This window comes from Thunnus maccoyii, chromosome 21 (genome assembly GCF_910596095.1).
Source record: "Thunnus maccoyii chromosome 21, fThuMac1.1, whole genome shotgun sequence".
NCBI lineage: Eukaryota > Metazoa > Chordata > Actinopteri > Scombriformes > Scombridae > Thunnus > Thunnus maccoyii.
The window spans coordinates 10500412-10521075 of NC_056553.1; the positions used below are offsets into that span (position 1 = coordinate 10500412).

At 39.6% G+C, this 20664-nt stretch overlaps 2 protein-coding genes across 11 annotated transcripts in view; one reads left to right on the forward strand and one right to left on the reverse strand.

Moving 5' to 3' along the window:
* Positions 1 to 529: 529 nt before the first annotated feature.
* On the reverse strand, positions 530 to 8760 carry dync2i1 (dynein 2 intermediate chain 1). Of its 4 annotated transcripts, XM_042398934.1 has the most exons (24): positions 8617 to 8760; positions 8341 to 8394; positions 7311 to 8004; positions 7152 to 7219; positions 6847 to 7059; positions 6673 to 6738; positions 6200 to 6250; positions 6048 to 6053; positions 5694 to 5928; positions 5469 to 5571; positions 5167 to 5296; positions 4937 to 5048; positions 4762 to 4856; positions 4540 to 4669; positions 4151 to 4323; positions 3403 to 3565; positions 2853 to 2966; positions 2671 to 2732; positions 2537 to 2588; positions 2373 to 2433; positions 1961 to 2069; positions 1726 to 1857; positions 1186 to 1409; positions 530 to 1082 (listed from the first exon to the last, which is right to left on the reverse strand). In XM_042398934.1, exons 1-24 carry the CDS (start codon positions 8629 to 8631, stop codon positions 911 to 913), a joined length of 3234 nt encoding a protein of 1077 aa, XP_042254868.1. In that variant the 5' UTR covers positions 8632 to 8760; the 3' UTR covers positions 530 to 910. The 4 variants fall into 4 exon arrangements, with proteins under 4 accessions (XP_042254868.1, XP_042254869.1, XP_042254870.1 ...); XM_042398935.1 differs by lacking the exon at positions 6048 to 6053; XM_042398936.1 differs by lacking the exon at positions 6673 to 6738 and having other exon boundaries at positions 8617 to 8759.
* Positions 8761 to 8880: 120 nt separating this feature from the next.
* The window catches only part of esyt2b (extended synaptotagmin-like protein 2b), a 32724-nt gene continuing 20940 nt past the window's right edge, over positions 8881 to 20664 (forward strand). The window contains exons 1-7 of one of the 7 annotated variants that reach the window (XM_042398940.1): positions 9778 to 9886; positions 9991 to 10115; positions 11581 to 11634; positions 14280 to 14321; positions 14904 to 15038; positions 15322 to 15398; positions 16861 to 16933. In XM_042398940.1, coding sequence (XP_042254874.1) covers positions 10113 to 10115; positions 11581 to 11634; positions 14280 to 14321; positions 14904 to 15038; positions 15322 to 15398; positions 16861 to 16933 — 384 coding nt within the window. In that variant the 5' untranslated portion in view covers positions 9778 to 9886; positions 9991 to 10112. The other 6 variants (XM_042398942.1, XM_042398944.1, XM_042398945.1 and 3 more) reach the window with 6 other exon arrangements.

Below are 20664 nucleotides of genomic sequence, written 5' to 3' on the forward strand. Positions count from 1 at the left end.
GTTTGGCCAGTGAAAACTATGTGACTCCAAAGTTGGTTAATTTGAAGTTAATATATTTCTAATAAACTTTTTGATTAAATAAAGTGCTATTGTATCATTAATGCTCCTACTTTATAGGCTAAGTAATACATTTTAAAAAACCCACTGGCTTATCTGAAGAAAACAAAAATAAAACATTAGCTGAGAACAAAGCAGAAACCTTCATATTTGGTTAATAAAATTTATAGACAATATAACTTAACAGTTGACTGAATAAGTCAAATTCCAAATAATCAAAACATGTTGAGACTTTGTGTATCAGGTTATTTTTTTTTCTGGAGCAGGAGGGACTTGGACTAATGACCACAGTATTTCTAAAATCCTGGCTATGGCCCTGGTTAAACATATTGTAAACTCTGTTGTGTATGTAGTTTTAAGACATGCATAATTAATAATGAACAATTCAGAAACTTCAGTAAGTTACAGTGTGTAAAATCAACACATAAGTAAAACTGATCAAATTTCACAACAAAATGACAAATATGCTCAGTTTATTATATAAAAATTGCTAACACTGTACAAATATTTCACATTTGTCAAAAAGTATAAATATTTACATCTCACATATCTAGATTATATACTTCTTATAAACTATTTATGCAGGGTATTAAAGTTATTGTGGCCCCTGTAGAGGGTCTTTGGTCTTTAGCCACATTCTTGTGATATGTTAATGTTACATTTTATAGCCATGTGTTATCAAATTAGAAGAAAAGAAAACACATCAACATTAAATATAACATACAAATTGATAGACATCATTAGACTGCGACAAAAACAGATTAATAAATTGATCTTGATGCTCATCCAGAGTTTAAATACACTGTAAATTTGGAGTTAACAGTCTAAATGCAGCCATATCAGATGCAGGCTTTCAGAAGGCCTCAGTCATCATTCTCTCCAACTTTTCCTCTTCTGCAGAACTCGGCACAGTAAAATTCCTTGTGAAATACTGCATTTCTATTTTTCCTGACTCATGAGCCAGCGCTATTCCTGAATATGTGTTTTGTTGTCCTGAGTCTCCAAACACAGCCATGGCTGTCACTCTATGAAGAGAAAGGAAAATGCACGCCACGTATTAATAAAACAATGTTAAAAAAAATATTAAATAATAAAGAAACCTCATCACTCATGTGTGTCTTGTGTCACCTGTCTGCATTCATCCTTTCAGTCACTACAGGCTCTGTGTCATTTGTCAGCAGGTCCCATATGTGGAGGTTAGAGGCCGCGTCAAGCACACAGAAGACTGTCGGCCTGGTTTGGGCCCACTGCAGTGAGACCACCGGTTCACCAGCCGTGCCGTTCTTCCACTCCGCCACAGGCTGTTCGCGGCTGACTGCATGTAGCCTGATGCTGCCGTCCCCACAACCCACCTGGCACAGAGGAAAAAAAGGTCTTATACAATACACATACATTTAAATATATGGCACTTTGTGTATTTTAATGTTTTTATTGACTGTAAATGTTGGTTTGTGTTGAATGTTGTCCTGTCTGTCCTGCACTATGAGCTTACAGAGGCAAGTTCCTCACAACATTTATTGCAATGGCAAATTGAATGAATCATATTTGAAGCATCCTGAAAAACACAAGCAGCTTCTGTGCTTTTGTGCATTAAATCCTTGCAGGATACTGCTGTGTAGGAGGATACCACAAAAAAATCATTTTAATGTCAAAAAGCTGCACTCTCACCAAGAAAAAGTGTTGGCTGAAGGGAGAAAAATGAATTGAGCTGACATCAGCAGGTCGGACTCCAACATCCTGAAAGCTGTAGAATTTCGGAGGAGCCTTCAAACCATGACTGGTTCCATGATTGACCAGACCCTTGGACAGAAATTATATTAGTATCAGCATTTTTTGGACAATTGGGTGCATATATGTCTGAAAAAGAAAAGCATCATACTGTGGCAAACAAAAATATCCTCACCATATTGGTGCCAATAAAGAAATGATTGGAGTCAGTTGGGAGGAATTTTAAATGAAGCGTCTGTAACGTCCCCGTTTTCGCTGTTTTCACCGCATCGCGTGGCGAGACCCTGAGAGGCAGAGCAGAACAAGAGAGGGAGAAAACGCCAAAACCAGGAGGTCAAAGGTTACAAATTTCCCATCCAAAAACAAACCAACCCGTGGAACACGACACTGCATTACATTAACACCGCACACATATGTTCCCATCGAATGTTGAGGTGACAAAAACAACAGCCCACGATACATAACAAACAAGATCGTATGACGACGACAGAGCAGCTGTTTTTCACTGGCCAAAGACATTGTGGGGTATTTTGAGCCCACTTGCTGGCAGTGACGGATGATCATCACAAGCTATTTATCAATCTCACCTCTCAGCAGTGAAGAGGGAGGAGCTGTGAAGCAACTTTACTTTGCCACCAGGCCTGAGCCCTGCAAGAGAGAAAGAGAGAAAAGCTGGTACCACGTGTGTGAGAAAGATGAGTATGTTCTCAGAAAAAAGAGGGAGTGCTCTAAAACGTGACTGCTGACTTACCTAAATCTGTTTGAGAGCCTGCCTCGTTGGTTTTTGGGAGTTCCACCACCACCTAAAGGACACAGATAGAAAGTTCATCATGGCATGACTTAAAAAAATATCTACTATCTGCTCTTTTTAAAAATCCAACCTACCCAGAAATTTAAAACCCCGCTTTCATCCAGAGAAGCCAACTGGAATGACAATCCTGATGACTCTGGATTTTGAAACAGGAAAAACCATTAATGAAATTTAACTGTGTACCGTAAATCGATATGGCACATATATACACAGGATCTTCAATCCAAGTGTTAACCATCGCTATACCATTCCATACCTTCCTCAGATGCCAAAAGTAGGACCTCTGGCCTCAGCCCCTCTGCTGTAGCGGAGGGTACAACTTCCACAGACGTCACAGATGAGAAATGGCCAAAGCCGGCCATCACTGCATCTGTGTTGACAAGGAGACAAAAGAGAGGATATCAGCACACACTGAATCATCGCTACTCTTATGTAAGAAGAACACCTCTGAACTTTAAGTGAGAGAAAGGCAGAGGCAATCCTGAGACTCTATATGTAGTAAATAAAGATACTTTCTACTTATTACCTACTGACATTTATCAAGCACATGCTTGGTGTAGGGTTGTGGAAATGACCAATGATGTGGTATGTGTTCAGGTAAATCAGTGCCTTCTTTATATAATGATGAGATATGATGTATAACAGAAGAAAATGCAGAGGAAAAAGGCGCAAAAAGCGTCATATAAAATAGTTGAGTTGGTACAGTGTGGCCTGGACAGAAATCACTCAGTGGCATTATCCTCTGAACCTCTCAACCAGCCTGAGAATAAATTAAATTCTGATGTAGCCTCTCATCTGTGACACACCGGTGGAGAATGTAGGCTGTCTGAAGGTCCACTCTTCGTCCCCTATCTTCAGGCGGTAGTGATTACTGGCATGCTCCCTCAGGTCCCACAGCACCACAGAGCCAACTGAAGTGCCTGCAAACACCAATATGGCCTTTCCAGGGCTGAAGCAGCAACACTGCACCTGAGACAGAGAGCATCATAAGAGCTTAAAAGGACTTGAGGTTTTGTAGATGTTAGAGATGATGTGACTTTGTCCTCACTGGCTCTTAATGGCAAATTTTGTTCATGAGTCAATTCCACAGTTGTTATCAGTACATGCTGCGTTTTAAAACCTGGCATTGTTTTATTTATATCATGAAATATGGGGTATTACCATGCAATTTTTACTGTAATTATTATTTTTTGAAGCAAAATGGCAATTTCAGTGTGTTTGCATTATTAAATATCCTCTGGTAAAATAAAAAAAAATCACGCTGCACACTGCTGCACACTGCTAAATTGTTCCCACATCTTGTTTAATTCCACATGTTCGATTACTATGGGTCTTCTTCAGGTGAAGAAATGTTGTCATGTCCATGTGGAATTAAAAAACATTTGGGAACAATGTGTGCAGGTACTCTTCTGTTGATTTGCACCTGAACAAAATGTAGATCTCTTTTCAATGCAATTTACTGATAATGAGCAAATAAATTGTAGCCTTGCTCATGTCTAGTTTTGAAGTTTGTCATTTATCACAACCCACTTTGCTAGAACTTGAAAATATCACCTCAGATTCATAAACAAGGATCTTCTGAGGTCTGGACGGCTCCCAAATATTCCAGATGCAGATGAGGGTGCAACTGTCAAGACGAACAGCGCTGGGTTTAGTTGTAGGCTTGTGGACTGACATCATGGTGTGCCTCTGGACCTGAGAGAAGTGCACCAGGCTGATTTGGCGACCTGCAATTGACAAAAAAAAAAAAATGGAGCGACCCATTAGAAGGACTTTCTGAGTGGTGAAGTCACATGCATGTACTGGTTTATACAGCATATTCAGAGCAACAATAGCTATGGTTAGATAAAACCACAAGGCACAAATACCAATCAGAATACAGTGGTTTGGACAAAAAATTGGTGTCAGAGCAAAATCAATTTTCCTCTGGTTTTGGTGTTTACCATAAAGAAAAGGCAACTTAGTGTTCAGCTGTAAACTTCCATCGCTGAAAGACAGCGTGTCCGTTTGAGTCCTCAGCTTCCTCAGGGATTTCCTCTCAGCTTGATCCTCTTCCAACAGTACAACCATGACCTTTGAGTCACAACAGACAACAGGAGTCAGTGTTGATGACAGACCCACAAATGATCCTCATGCAGAAAGTCAACAACTATGAAAAAGATAACCTGTGAGGCTGAGTGAAGAAATGCAGTCAGGCGCTGTGAATCAAAATTCAATTCACTCATGGATTTGTCTCGTGCTTCATAAGAGAGGTTTGGATCTGTAAAATCAAAGAACGCATCATATTGAAATCTGCATGTCGACACTAATGATCAGAGAATGTGCTTGGTGTTTTCTTACCGCCACAGGCTCCATTGTGCTCTGGAGGATGCTGCGTCCACTTCTCACACACTTCTATCTCCTCTGTCTGGATGTCTCGGTCTGCGTTATCTTCATTACACTGAACATAAGCCTTACAAAGAAATAATTTCTCATATGTTATTTAGACAAGGACTACAGCTAAGAAAAGAGTGGCATCATTGATTTTTTTTTATAATTTGGTTGAAGTTGACTATACTATAAATACTGACCTGTTTGGTGTTTGCAGTCCCAAAGTTTCTAATATACATGTCATATTCATTAACAGGTGGCAGATCCAAAAGGGAGAATGTCATTGAGAAATCCAGGTCAATTAAGCGGAGCAGCTCTGTACTGCGTTTCCTGTAGTCGGGAAAGAAACAAAACATTATATACTGTAGCCTATATAACATTACTTTTCTAAATGATTACAGAGGAGACATGCCTCAATCCATTTCTAAATATTTCCAATATGAATTGCTCCATAAATATCCAATCCCATTACAAGATTCAATTCTCCAAGCTGCTAACCTACTTTTGTTTTGTGGCAACTTTCTTGCTGACTTCGCGCTGCTTCGCCGCCACAAAGTCGATAAATTTCCCACGCTGGGAAATTCTATTCTGGTTCTTTTCAGAGCCTGTAAACAGTATAAACAGAAGAAGCATTATATCCTTTAACTGCATTAACTGATTTTCCACCATGCTAATATGAAAATACAAATCGTGGTAGACTGTCTCATGTGCAACAGTTAAACTGTACCTCTGGACCATTTTGCCCTGTCTTCCTCCTCTCTGCTCGTACTTTCTCTGGACTGAGCTGTTCCGATTCTTTCATTCTCTTCATCCATGGCTCTCCGAATTGCCTTAATCTCCTCTCTTCTTTGTGGTGTAAGTTCCTCAGTCTCTTCTCCCACCTCTGGATGCTCTGGCTCCTCCTCCTCCTCCTCACCTTCATTTGCACTCTCATCCATCTCCTCAAAATCCTCCTCATAATCCTTTGAACAGAGAAATCACATCCATCATTTATTACATACAATATGAATAACAAAAAATAACAAACACTGTGAAATGCTATGGGCACAAACTTCACGTTATGAAAGCTCTGAACACTCACCACTTTCTTGGAAAGTTAATCGATTACAGCATGCAAAAGTAACATAAAAATAAATAAATGTTAAATTAAAAGAATATAAACAGAATATTTGTTTTATTATCCAACAGAAAAAGTACCACAGTATCTATAATGAGAGAGCTATATTATTTTACCTCAAAGTCATCTTCATACTCCTGGTCTGCCAAATTTTCATCATTGATAACCTGCAAATGTAATTTAAATGCATGAAGAAGGAAACACTTCAGTTAAGCATGCAGAGACTCATCAGGTCCATGCTGCACTCTAGTGGAGCTGAAGTTGAATGTAGAAGAAAAAGACTGTGCACAAAATGCAGGACACAGCAAACAAAGAGACAGATTTCCCAAAAACTGCAATAAAAACAAGCTTTTTTATTACAAGCAGCTGCAGAAGGAGCTGAAACATGCTTTGCTTTCACACAAGCAGAGGAAAGTGTAGCAAGGAGATCAAACTTCATTGTAACTGGCTAGCATGATGTTATATTGTCTGCCAGTTATCAATGGGAATAAGAAAACCACATCACCAAGCTAAAAAAAAGTCTACTGAAATGCAAAAGTAGATTTTTTAGTTAGCTTTCACAGCTGGGTAACCAAATGTAGCATCTTACAGGCTCCTCTGTGTCTCCTGCATCTTTTACACTAGCTGTCCAGTGTTCAGATAGCCTCTCTACTTCCTGGATCACAAAAAAATTAATGTCATAAATTCCTTCAGGGAAACATTTACAGAAAAGTAATGGATAAGTTTTATGAAGGCTATAAAGGCAACTTATGGTTCTACTAACCTGTGTTTTCGCAGTCTTAGTCTCATGGCTTTTGTCAGAGGATGATTTCTTGGAGTTGGTCCTGTCTCTGTGATTACTCTCTGGGTCTTCGTCCACTCTGTGTCTTCTCTCTTTGTGTTTGTCCCCATCTGCTCGCTGATGTCTGACCTCCTCACCTGACCCCTTCAAGGCTCGATGCTCCCTGGAGTCACCGTCATGCTTCCGTTTTTCATCCTGGAGTGCAGAAAAATGAGCAGTAAGGATTTTAACACAACTGCAAATATATTATCAAAATGCAATCAATACTACTGCGGATGCTTACTTACATGATATCCTCTCTCTCTGTGTCTTCTTTCTCTATCCTCTTTATGTTTTCTATGTTCCTCTTTGTACACTGAAATCAGAAATATTGAAATTATGACTCCATATGTAAACTGTTATCCTGTAGATATTGAAAGCTAGAATATGGGAAACTGTCGCTTTACCTCTTTCCTCCTTCAGCTCTGAATGCTTTCTGTCTTCATGCCTCTCTCTTCTTTCTTTGTCATTCCTCGTAATTTCATATTCATCTTTGTGTCTGTCTCTTTCCCGATGCCGATCTCTGTACTCTCTGTCGTGCTTTTCTAACCGATCTCTTCCTCCTTCTCCACTCTCTTCGTGTCTCCTTCTCTCCCTCTCAGTCCTGTGTTCTTTGTCCCGTTCTTCTCTCCTTCTTTCCTTGTCTCTATCTTCCCTCCTTTTATACCTGTCCTCCTCGTTGTGTCTCTCTCTATCCCTTACCCTCTCTTTCTCCTTATCTCTGTCTCTTTCCTTGTCTCTCTCCCTCTCATGCTTTTCCTCTTTATCCCGCCTCCTGTCTCTGTTCTCTCTAGAATCATTGCTGTAGTACTTGTTTGCATCTACCAACCTCTCCCTTTCCCTTCTTTTTTCCCTGTCTTCTCTTCTATCCCTTTCCTTATCGCCTCTCCTGTCACGTGAGCCCTCTTTCCTCCGGTCTACATATCTGTCCTTTTCATCATCATGTCGTCTCTCTCTTGTATTCTCCCTTTCCCCGTGTTTGTCTCTCTCCCGTCTAGACTCCTTCTCTGGGTCCCTGTGGCGTCTCTCTGTGGATTCCCCACCCCGGTGCTTTCTCCCAGTCTCATCTCTCCTGACATAGTCATCACCATATCCTTCCTCCTAAAAAAAACCAACAAAAATCATTGGTATTACTTGGCGTCTGTGATACAAATCCATCTACTCACTGATAAGCTTACGTTATTACTTTCTAGTTGACATTGTGGGTGTATGTGATGTGCTATTGTGTGTAGATTTGTATTTTGTATAATGTGTCCTGTGTGTATTTTGCTTTGTACTGTTTGTTATTGTGCTGTTATATGTTTTAATTGTAAGGGACTGCAGATGAAAATTAGCTTAAGCTAACTCTGGTGCAGTATATCAAATGTTAACATTTATGTTTAACACTGTACATGGTCCCAATAAATACGACACAACTCTTCTTAACTAGAAACTTACCCTAAGATGTCTTCTCAGGTCAGCTGGTTTCCATGTGTCTTCCTTAGTTATTTTCTAAATGAACAGATGTTTCCAAGTTCACTGAATGGCCGTTATAACGTACATTCAAAGACAACATAGATACATATTTACGACAAAAGGCTAAACCCCTTAAAATCAGCAAGACAACGTTCACTGGATAACGTTTTTTCAACTACCACCACGACACATTTTCCACAGACAAAATGTCCCCCAGCTTTAGTCCGTATGCGGTAAAGACAAAACCGAAACACTTACCTTATCACTATACATGTTCTCATTTGTTTTTTATGTATTTTTGAAGCTTTTCAATCGCTGAAAAAGAGCTTATATTTTTGTTGTGACGCCGACATCATGGCAAATCTCTAGTGCGCAAGCGCAGTTAGCTGAAACCAAGGAGAGCGCGTCACTTCGGCTTGACAACAGGCGTACTAATCGGCAGCAGAGCAATCCATGGCATCAACGGTCAGTTGTCATGGTAACTGTCTATAGCGAAATATTGTTCTGTTTTTGACCAAGCTCACTTGAATTTTCTCGTTTTACACAATTATATCGATTGAGACCAATACCTCAGTTGAAGCTATAACTACATAAAACCTTGTTGTCTGTTGATCGATGTCTCTGTGCTCGTCACTTTAAATTAATAGCACATTGATAGCTTTTTAGCTGGGCGCTAAGATAAAATTGTAAGTATTTGTTTGAATTACAGTCACTCTAGTAGGTTTTTTCTACTGTTAAAAGGAAAGTCAAGTGCTTTGACGTTAAATATAGTCTATTATGTGCAATATTACCACCACAGCTCAATTAAGATGTGTTTACCGCTAGTAAGCAGTAGATGGCGGTATTTTTTACTTTTTAGCTAATAGCTGTACTGGAGGCGCAGAGTACAGGGTGCCTGTGCGTATTTGGAAATGATCATTCTCACCCCGTGTTCAGGGTACAGAGTGAGTGGGGCTGTGGACTGGACAGGCTTAGAGGACTAATTCATTTAAAGGGATGCAGTCCTCACCTTTTAGCGTAAACTAAAGTGGTCAATGCCAACGACTCCTCTGAAGGCGATGGGCTGGTGTGCAGGTGAGCCAACGTGAGAATATCCGCGTTTTTACCAATTTGAAGACGGATTCTGGGGCGCAGAGACATGTCAAGAGACAGCATGACAGCTGTACGAAGAGCCCCTTCACACAGCAAGGAGAATGGACACATTGCGCCGATCCCCGCTCCGCTCTGCGCCAACTTACCCCATCCCTCAGCGGGGAACACACCCGATGACACCCCGGTGTCTGCCACCAGCGAGCTGACCCATACCTGGGTGCACTTCGCTAAAACATTTGTGCTCATTTTCCCAATTTATGCACTGGGGTATTTTGAGTTCAGCTTCAGCTGGCTGTTGATTGGACTTGTTGTGTTTTTTTGGTGGAGGAGAAACACAGGAGGGAAGTACAGTCGACTGAGCCGAGCACTGGCTTTCTTTGAGCAAGAGGAGAGAAGTGTCAAGCAAAGTCTTACGACCTCTGATTTGCCATCATGGGTAAGACACCCTGTAAATAAAAATACAGTTGATGAAATAATGTCCTGAGCGGTTTCTCTGAAGAGCATGTGGTATTTTTGTGATCAACATTTTTGAGTTTCCAGGAAAACTGTCAGCTGACAGGAGCAGGAGGAGCAGGAGTTGAGCTGTAAAGCTGTGATGGAGCAGCTGTCCCCCACCAGCAGTGACATTAGACTGAGCCCCAGTCTAAATACAGCAGGGTACAATGGTAAACCAGACACCACGCTGGAAAGGAAACATGCCCACAGGGTCCCTGTTATTTTGGGATCCAGACTGCTATCTCTTCTGTAGTAACTCACTCTGTTACTGCAACACTTTGTCTTGTTAAAATTGTTAGATAACACTGGGGCTCTTGACCTTTTCCTTGTCATGGTCAGCAGTTTAGTGGTTAGGGTTTTGTTGGGAATCTCCCAAAGCCTCTTATAGGATCCTCAGAAAACCCCAGTTTGTAACTCATTAAGATAACTTGGAGCACATCTTATTAAGATATATCCAAACACATAATACAACTCAGATAAACAACAAATTGAGGCATGCCACCATTTGATTGTTGATATCTAGCAGACATTTGTTAGTCCATGCAACTAAATAACAACACTTTAAGAGACGGACTGCAGGCAGTGTTTTACATCCCAAAATATTAATTGTGGCATTTAAATTTTGTGTTTAGTTATCTAATTTGTTAATGCCGTCTGGGGGATCGTAGCATAAAGGGGAAACATTTCAGAGTGGGTCGGCTTCTTTTTAGGGTGTAGTAATAGATTCAAGCAGTTATTTTTCTTAATGAATGTTATACAGGACTGATATAGTTGCCATATATAATAAATATCCATTGATTCAGCCTCCGACTACCTGCAGGCTCATGCAACATAACATATCCACAACTTTAGACACACAGAAACTTATTTTAGACGCCCTATAAATTCATCAGTGCACTATGTATCCTCTGTAGTAGAAATAACAGTGTAATTGAGAGATTTCTGTCCACTAAAACCTTTTTATGGGGCAGAGATGGTCTCCGGGGTTGGATTTAGGAAACAGTGAGAAAACAAATTAGATAGCATAGAATCGATTGCTATCGGTGCACAAATTACAACTTAACTGAACTGCAAACCTCATCCCAGAGTCACAGCTCAACTGGTTTGTGATGTCCAGTGTAGGATCATGTTTTGAGAACAGTTAAAAGCCAGTTTTGCTGACACATCGCTGAGAATGCATTGAGGCTATTAAACGAGGTTGCAGGAGTAAGATGGATTGAGAGCATCCTTTTTAAAATGAAAAAAGGCATTAAGGAGTGTCCTCACCATCCCCTGCCTTCAGTCTGTGGTTTTCAAAGAAACAGCAAGTCAAGCAGGTACAGTACATGCATCCCTTGCTCGTATCTTGGCGCCTGTGCATAGTCATCACAGGAAATCGTGATTGATTAACGTGCTCCAGACTGACAAGCTGAGCGCATCTCTGTGCATCAATATTGTGCTGTGATCAGAGGTGGCGTTTTTCACCAGTCAGTGGCTCTTAAATCTGGGCAAGAGCCAGTTCCTCCCCACTAAGCAGAACTGAATCTTAATAGAGAGGGCATTGCTTTCACAAAGCCCTTTTTTTAGTGAAGTGGCCCCATTCCCAAATGTCTATCACTAAAATGCATTCCTCCTTGCTCCACTTTATATCCTCAGCTGTATTCATCCAGGGTGAGTCATTGGCTGGCTGGTGTTGCTGCTTTTTACACTGTAAGTAATGTGCTGGGTCTTAGTTTAATGTCACGTGGGACACAAGGCAGCATTAAAGACAGAAACTCAGCTTAAGTTCAGTTTCCCAATAGGTGTGCTATTTATAGGAGATCAAGTAGACCTTTAGTAGATGCACGTATGTCAGCGGAACTTGTAAGAGGTTAGCAATATGTGTGTGACGTCGTTAGGAGATACTACTGTGCTGTAGAGCTGTGCTGTCAGCTGAATCAAATAGTTTGTCCTCTGTATCTTGAATGTGGTACTTTTCTACTTTTTCAGGATATAAATAAGATATCTCATTAATTATTTAATGTCTAATTAATAACAGGTTTGTAATTTGAGTTTGTACTCAGGTCCTGAGCACCTCTCAGACCTCCTCATTTTAGGCAGTTTAAATTCAAGGAGAAAAACAGTAGATGTCTTTTAAGTAAATTCCACTTTCGAGACAAACTCTGATGACTTTCAGTTTCACATCGACTCAGCTGAGTCCCCTCTGCCAGCACTCAAAAACATGTCTTTGAATGAATTAACTATTGCTTCAGTGAGACTTTCTGAATAGGGTCACTGTGTCAGGAGTAATAATGAAGCCTTGTCAGTGTCTCTTACAATGGATTGTACTATTTCCGCTTCATAACGAAACCGTGTGCCTGAATCCGTCATATACACTAGAACTTTCTGTCCCTCATCTGTTCTCACTCTTGTCACTGCTTTATCCAACTTTGACATGAACGCTGGATAAGCACTTTTGTTGCCATTCCATGAGGAATAGTGCTATCCATTGTGGCTGTCGCACCGCATGTCATATCTCACCAACACTCCAGCCAGTAGCATCACTTCATCTTGCTGTCGCGATTAGGGAATAAACACCTTAAATACAGTGTGATGGAGAGGTGTAGGGCTTTTTTTTTTTTTAGCAGAGGCAGAGTGGTTTATCTGTTATTTATAAAGGTGGTGTGTGCGTCGTTGCTCATCTTTGTGCACAATAGGTATTTCCTTTACCCCATGTTAATCAATGTCCTATTTACTGTGGTCGTTCAAGAAGATTACTCAAACTGTGGTCCAGGCTCAAAGCACAAATGCAGTGCGGAAATGTGAGACTCGCTGAGGCCTTGTGCAGGATTAACTGCTACTGAATATGGTATTGGATTTTATTTTGATGCTCAGTATAATTACACATACACAGTATTAGGGTATTCTTAATTCTGCTTTCTAATTCACCTGTAAATCTAATGCAGTATCTGTCTATAGTGTTGGTCTAATAACACAAACAGCGTAAATGCACTTTGCTCACACTCACAATGTAGAAAGAGACGACTTCTAAGGTTTACATTTATATTATTCATCTCATACCAACACAAAAGGCGAAGATAAAACAAAGGTTATACAATACATCCCTTCCTAAAGTAGAAATGAAAACTGGGGGAAACTTGACATTTGTCTGAAGAGTGTTTTGAAACTCGCTTTCATCTTTTCTTTGTTGTCTTTCCTATCAAGCAATAACTCCAAGTCAAAAAGCCCCAGCATCAAGTTCTTGTACATCAAAACACAAAAGAAACAAGAAGAAATCTTACAATTTGAGACAACAACAAATTAATTCTTCATGAAACAGCAGTTTGAAACCGTTTGAAGTGGAAGAAGATGGCTCTTGCCAAGTTCTCGTTCTTGATACAGATTCCGACGCCTCAACGCAGGGTATTTTCAGATACACTAATCCGATCCTCGTGCTCTCTTTTTCTCAGCTCATTATAATCATTTTGATGTAAGGTAACATCATGCATTGCTGTAGCACAAAAAACTGAGTTGGTGGCCTGCCATGACTGGATGATGACAACATATTGACAAAGAAACAGTCATGTCATCTCTGATCCACTTAATAAGATAAGTTTTGGGGCTAAAACCAATCCAGTGCATCAGATCAGCGCATCCCTCATTCAAAGATACAGCCAAACTTTCTGTCTCTGGACCTTATTCGGAGTGAATGTGCTTCATAGAATTTGGTCATGAGTTTGGTAATTTTCTCTAAATTGGAAATAGTTTCAACTGAAATTTAATTAGGGCTGCAACTAATGATTAGTATCAGTATTGATTAATCTCCGGGTTATTTTCTCAGTTAATCATTTGGTCCACATACTGTAATATCAGGAAATACTGACAAATGTCTATCACAATTACATAGACTCCAAGGTGATGTCATCAAATGTCTTGTTTTATCAGACCAGCAATTCACAACCCGAAGATATTCAATTTACTATAATGAAAGTCAAGGGAAAGCAGTAAATCACATTTGGCAACATTTCTATTTAGTCTGCATTTGGCAGACACTTTTATCCAAAGCAATTTACAAGCGAGGTGAGGTAATTTAAAGAAGCTGGAAACTAGGGCCTGCTTGTCAATTTTGCTTGAAAATGAACTAAAAGATTAATAGATTACCAAAGTAATTGATTATTCAACTAATTGCAGCTGAATTTAATATAAAAAAACCTAATTTTCAAACAAGTAAATACATGCTCTCTTTATTTAAGTCAGATTTTCAGTGGCACAAATCTCTCCCCAGAGCTGAATGTGGAATCTGCCTTTAAAATGTTGCATTAACAGGCTTATTGAAACCAACCAAGAGATTATCTGCTCTCTTTTCTCCATTGTAGGTCCATTTCCCAGATGTGGAGCGAGTGGAGTGGCTAAACAAGGTAATGAATCGAGCGGCTGTCTCTTGAATTTGTTTGCTTGAGTGAAGCCTTCCTTCTTGCTTTGTGAAAACCAGAGTAAATGGGATGTCTGTCACTCGTCTCTGGGCCTGTGAATGTTGCCACACTCTATACTGCGGCACATTGGACTTAACATACAGCCCTGTTTCTGCAGCACTGTAAAATGTAATAACCCCTGTGAATCCCCATGGCAACAACCTGGATGTAAATAAAAAAAGCAGTCATGGGAATACATTAAAATGATCCAGATGCAGCCATCAAAATTTCATTTGTTGGTGTTCCTGCTTGATGTGTATGAGTGTGACAAGACTCTACCTAAATAGAGCTACAGTTTGAATATTTTACAGTAACTGTATTATTCACAGTATGAGCCACATACCTGTATGAAGCAGCAAGAACAACCTAAAGAAGATCAAGTTAATGTAATGAAAGTAATATCCCGCAATGTCTTATAGCACATACATGTACATGTCTTTTAGGATAATAATGTGATGGAGAAATTACTCCAATTTTTTAGTTTGTTCCATCAAGTTCAGTCCCTGTTCTCTCCCTGTACGCTGTCAGACGGTGAAACAGATGTGGCCCTACATCTGCAAGTTTGTGGAGAAACTGTTCCGGGAGACGATCGAGCCGGCGGTGAAGGAGTCCAACGCCCACCTCAGCACCTTCTGCTTCAGCAAGATCGACATCGGAGACAAAGTGAGCGTCTTTTAGAGTTCAAACATGGTTCTCAGACTGATCATGTGCTGTTGCAGCGGTGATAAAACAGGCTACTAGCAGCAGGTGCCGTTTGGACATACATGCACGTCGCTGACACATGTGGGCATGCTTGTTTCTTAAATAGTTTCCATGTGGGGGTCAGGAGAGGGGTCGACCTTGTGCTAACCACGTGGAGGTTGGGAAGGGTGTGTTGGTGTTGGTGTGGTGTTGATGGACTGGAGTGGTGCAGTGGTAATAATGGTTTCCCTCTGTTGCGGTGTAGCCCCTGAGGGTCAATGGGGTCAAGGTTTACACAGAGAATGTGGATAAGCGACAGATCATCATGGATCTACAGATCAGGTGAGCCAACCAGATCTGTTTAAATCATTATTCTCTTACAATTGTAGCTTTTTTCATTTTCACAGACCTTAAGGAATTGTTAATTTGAGAAAAACAAAGTAATGCAGTTAAAGTTGTAATCATTAAAGATCCCCTCCAGACATATATCAAGACTTCTTGATCCATATTTGATCAGCTCTGCCTAGTTTGACAGTTTGATCTGATTCTTTTCTTTTTTTCAACTTTATTGAGTTAACGACACACGTTTGTTTTGATCCAAGATGTTGGTGCTATAGTGCGACATCTAGTGGCTGGAAGTCGTGTATTGCAACTTTAAGATTTTCGTCATGATTGATTTGGTTGACACCTTTGGTTTATTGATGTTAACACAGTAACACATATGGTAACACAATGGATAGGTTCACAATTTTTCAAGTCTGTCTTAAAATATGTCAAGTGCCCATATGAACACTAAAAGAGGTTATATGAGGCTTCAGCAGTCTGAGTTAGTCATATCAAGTGGATATCTGCCACATTTACAGTCTTTTTAGCATCAAATTCCCTCTTTGTGTTTCCTCGGACAGTGTTTCAAAAAGAGAGACTTTGGCACTAAAAAGACTGTAACATTGAAAGATATCTACCTGATATGACTCATTTGGTTGGAAGCTTCATATCAATTTTTAAATACATTTTTGCACTAAAGGAGGCTTGTGGATTTTGGCCCTCACCTATTACATTGTTAGTGCATTATGAAGGGAAGTTCTACTGGTCAGTGTGCATAGGAGGAATGATTATGGCACGAAAAACCTATTTCAGTGTTCACCTGGGCACCTGACTATTGTTTTAAGACAGACTTGTGAACCTATCCTTTAATACTACAGCAAACACGCCTTGAGCAGCTACTTTGTCAGAAATACAACTGTTTACAGTGCAGCCAAACAAACATGCTGTTCTGATAAATAAGTCAGTCAGTAAATTACCTTTTTACATCCTGCCATGAACAACAATCAGTAACGCTGGAATACCTGCTGCATCATTTGCTTTTAATCCCTCGTGTGTAGGTAGGCAATTTAAATTCAGTGTGGGAATGGCGGATTCTGCCACTAACAAAGAAAACGACTGTACAGAGAGGTAATGCAGACCATGAAAAACAGGGTGTGATTCCATGAAAATCTTAAGGATTATAACATTAAAGGTCTGGTTAAATAACAGGCTTTTAAAAAACTAAATATAACTCAGTGAGCTCAATTACTTCAGTCATGTCACATTTACACAAGCTAAACACTCAGCAGGAGTTTCAAAAACAACACCATGAAGTGAATGAATAAAACATGGAAATCTGCATGAGGTCTGAAGTTAACCAATGTGACGTCTTATCCCACCAAACAAGACCACGAAAGTCCCTTTGAGACTGATAAAAAAAAAGTGAAAGAACCTCGGTCCTGGTACAGGATTTTTACCAGCATACTATTGTTTTTTTCAGCTTTGTAGGCAATACAGAGATTGACGTGGACATTAAACGCTACTACTGCAAAGCTGGTATCAAGAGCATCCAGGTAAGGAAATTCCTTTTTTTTCTGATTGGTTTCTGTTTTTCTAACACATTCTCACAGAGTTTTGGCCTCTGCAGTGGTTGATAGACAAGGAACATGGTGTTATGATGATGTGGGGTGGTGGTAGTAGGGACATGCTGTTATGTCGAGTTCAGTTCAGTGGGGGCTCTGGGGTAAAAGCTGTTTTTGAGAGAGTCTGGAAGGATCTTTAAGGCCCTGTAGCACCTTCCAGATGGCAGCAGTGAGAAGAGGTGATGATAGGGGTGAGTCGCATCCCTCAGAATGCTGCTGGCTCTGCGGAGGCAGCGTGATCTGAAGGTGTCTTCCAGTGAGGGCAGGGGAAGTCCAAAATAAAGTGACTTGGTGACTTAAAGGTCTGCACTGTCGGCTCTAATTTGAGAGGCTTCTCTAGTGCTGGCTGAACAGTTAAAGAAAACTTTCTTCTTTGTACAGCACATAAGAACAGGATGCTAAAGATATTTGGACAGTAGCCTTTTCCCTTCCAATTGAAAGCTCTTTCTGTGCAGTGACTTTTAAATGTCTACATACAGAAAGCTTTCAGAGTTCTAAGTGTATAACTTTATCATACTCTGGCATGAAAACACAAAGTAAAGTCTTGACTTCAGTGGCAGAGAAAGGTGTGTGCTCATACTGATGAGGCATAAGTACAAGTAAAACAACAGAATAATAATAATATATTGCATTTGTAAACAGAATTCATGAAATGCTCTACAGCACTGGTTCCTTCTTCAAATGAAGCAATGTCTACCTGTGAGCTGTTTGTTACAGACAGCAGTTCAACCAAAGAGTGATTTTCTCCTCTCAGATTTTTCACTTTGAATCATATTTAGAGGTCTCAATAGATATTCAGTACAAGTCTTTTATTGCAGAAATGTTTTTTTTTTATTCCTTCTCATCCCATTTATTGTCTTGTGACCCCTCAGATTTTTTAAGCAACCTCTCGGGTGGGTCGTGACCTGAGGCTGGGTATTACTTCTCTACTGAACTGTTAAGATAGTAAGGAGTAATAGTTCAGAGAGGTAAAAATGACATTATAAGGTTTTACCACACAATTATAAACATCTTACTGGACTGAGCTCCTTCTCTGTTAAAATGTACCTGATGAACAGAATTTGAAAGAAATAAACTTTAGAAAATGAAATATTCACATACTAAAAATGTAACGTCTTCATTTGCAGTACAATCCTTGAGAAGATTTTCTTTCCCTGTAGTGCCTGACTCTGACTCTGTTTTGTTGTTCTTGTATGTCCTTGACACCCTTTGTGTGTTGCCGCAGTGGAACGTAGCAGGCAGAAAAAACAATCAGTGTACCTCCTTGGAGATCGAGTGCTATTAAGTCTTTCCCTGGGAGTCATTTGTTGCTCACTGCTCCTATTATGTAACTTGGGCAGACCTACATATCTCTCCAGCTCATTATCAACAGCTAATACATTAGTCTCATCACTCCTTGAGCAGGTTTATGTTACACAGAGCAGGTGTGCTTGACTCAATGATAACACTGAGATTACTGATGGCTTTGTGAGGAGTAGGGTTCAACACTGGCTGATAACTTTTGTTTATCAGACCGTCATGTGGTCCCGCTACTATAATTGAGGTCCACTTCTCATCACAGCTATTGTACATAAAAGGCTTGTTAAATCTGTAAATAAATGACTTTACACATACAATAATTTTTAGCTATGCTAGTGGTCGGTCAGTCCACCATGACAACTATTGGATGTATCACCATGAAATTTGGTACAGACATTTCTTGTTCCAAGGTGATGAATCCTGATGACTTTGGTGATCCCTGGAGTTTTCCTGCAGTGCCACAATGAGGTTGACATTTTGAGTGAGATAGATAGATAGATAGATGGATGGATGGATGGATGGATTTAATTTCCAAAGGGAAATTAAAATGCCTCAGCAGCCACCCGACATAAATCAAATCAAAATACAAAAACAAAGATGCAAAAAAGACAAAGAAACAAATGCAATTAAAGGCTAAATTATATACACTCATATAATATGAAAATATGCTGAATACAACAGATGTGATGCATAATCCAACAAACAAATGCAATTAAAGATGAAATTATATACACTCAAATTTTGTAGATGTCTCTAAAACTGTTGAATAGGTTTGCAATAGAATTTGGTACAGATGATTTTTAGCAACATTGGTGATCCCTTTGTTTTCCATTTAGTGCCATTATCAGTTCAAAGTTTTAATTTGTCCAATACTTAAGTTAATGACCAAAAACATGCTAAACTCAAAACATTCCCATCAGCTTCAACTGTACTTTGCTTTAGAGCTAATTAGCAGATGAAGATGGTGAACAGTACAAGCTAAATATCAGCATGTTAGCAATGTCATTGAAAGTATGTTAACATGCAGATGTTAGCGTTTAGCTCAAATCACAGCAGTGCCTATACAGTCATTACAGCCACACAAAGCTGCTAGCATGGCTTTAGCATCTTACTCTTTTATGAATGAATCCATTATTTAAGATCTATTTAGCTTGGTGTTTCCCTGCTAGTCAGTTGCTGGTATTATTATTCTTTAGACAGATTTAAGAGAAAACCTTCAGATGTACTTCGTGTTTAGTGCTAATTAGCAAGAGTTAGCTAACCAACCAAGTGAACATGATAAACATTCTACCTGAAAAACGTTTACTGTTTATCAGTGTAGTGAGTATCATTACTGTTTTATTACTCTGCAAAGCACGTTGAATTGCTTCTTTATTATACTGCGCTCTACAAATAACATTGACTTGACTTGACTTTACATCAGCATGTTAGCACAACTGTGGTTATAATTGCAGCCTCACAGAGAATAGCCATAGACTCTTAGTCTTGTTCTTTTATAAATGAATCAATTACATTTAAGATCTATTCATCTTGGTGTTTGGCTGCTAGCCAGTTGCTGTAGATCACCTTGTCTTTAAGACATTATTATTCCTGAAGACAGTTATGTCAATACTACGACAAATATTAAGTGTACTACTATTTTCTAAAGCTAGAAACAAGAAAAATGACTCATGTGAGGGAGCTTTTTGTGCAAATTCATGCCAGGTCATTATCTAAGGAGCAGCTTTTATCTTGCAGATGACAAACTGAAGGATCATTTTTCTTGTTTCTATTTTCAGGAAATAATGTAAAAAAAAAAAATCACTAATTGAACTTTCCTTGGCCACAGAAATAAAGTGAAGTCTTAAAATGATTGTGGTGGCATTTCCTCCGAAGAGCTCCATCCAAACACTAAAAGAGTTTTATTAGTATTGGTTTCAAGGGTGTTATTGGTATTGGTTTCACTGGTGCTTTATTAGCAATGGCTTCATACGTGTAATTGCTGTTTCAGATGCTATTCTACAGGCTACAAGCAGGATTCACTGACGTTTATTCCTGAAAATACAAATATAGCTTCAAAACAAAGACATTGGTGCTAGAATTTAAACATGCTATGTTGCCTTGTGTGGATTAGAGCAGCTGGTGAGATCCACATGACAAGTCTGAAGCATTTCCAATACTATAATCCTTGTAATTGTCATAACATGTTATGGAGAAGGTGGAGGATGACACAGGGCATGTGTGAAGTCAGGCTGTGATCGAGTTTCCAACCTGTCATGTGCTACAGCTAACGGTTCCACCGCTGAGGAATGTCAAGGGCCAACGGACTGTGAGCTCCCTTTAGCTCTCCCTTTGTGTACTATATGTATGTGTGATAATGTGTT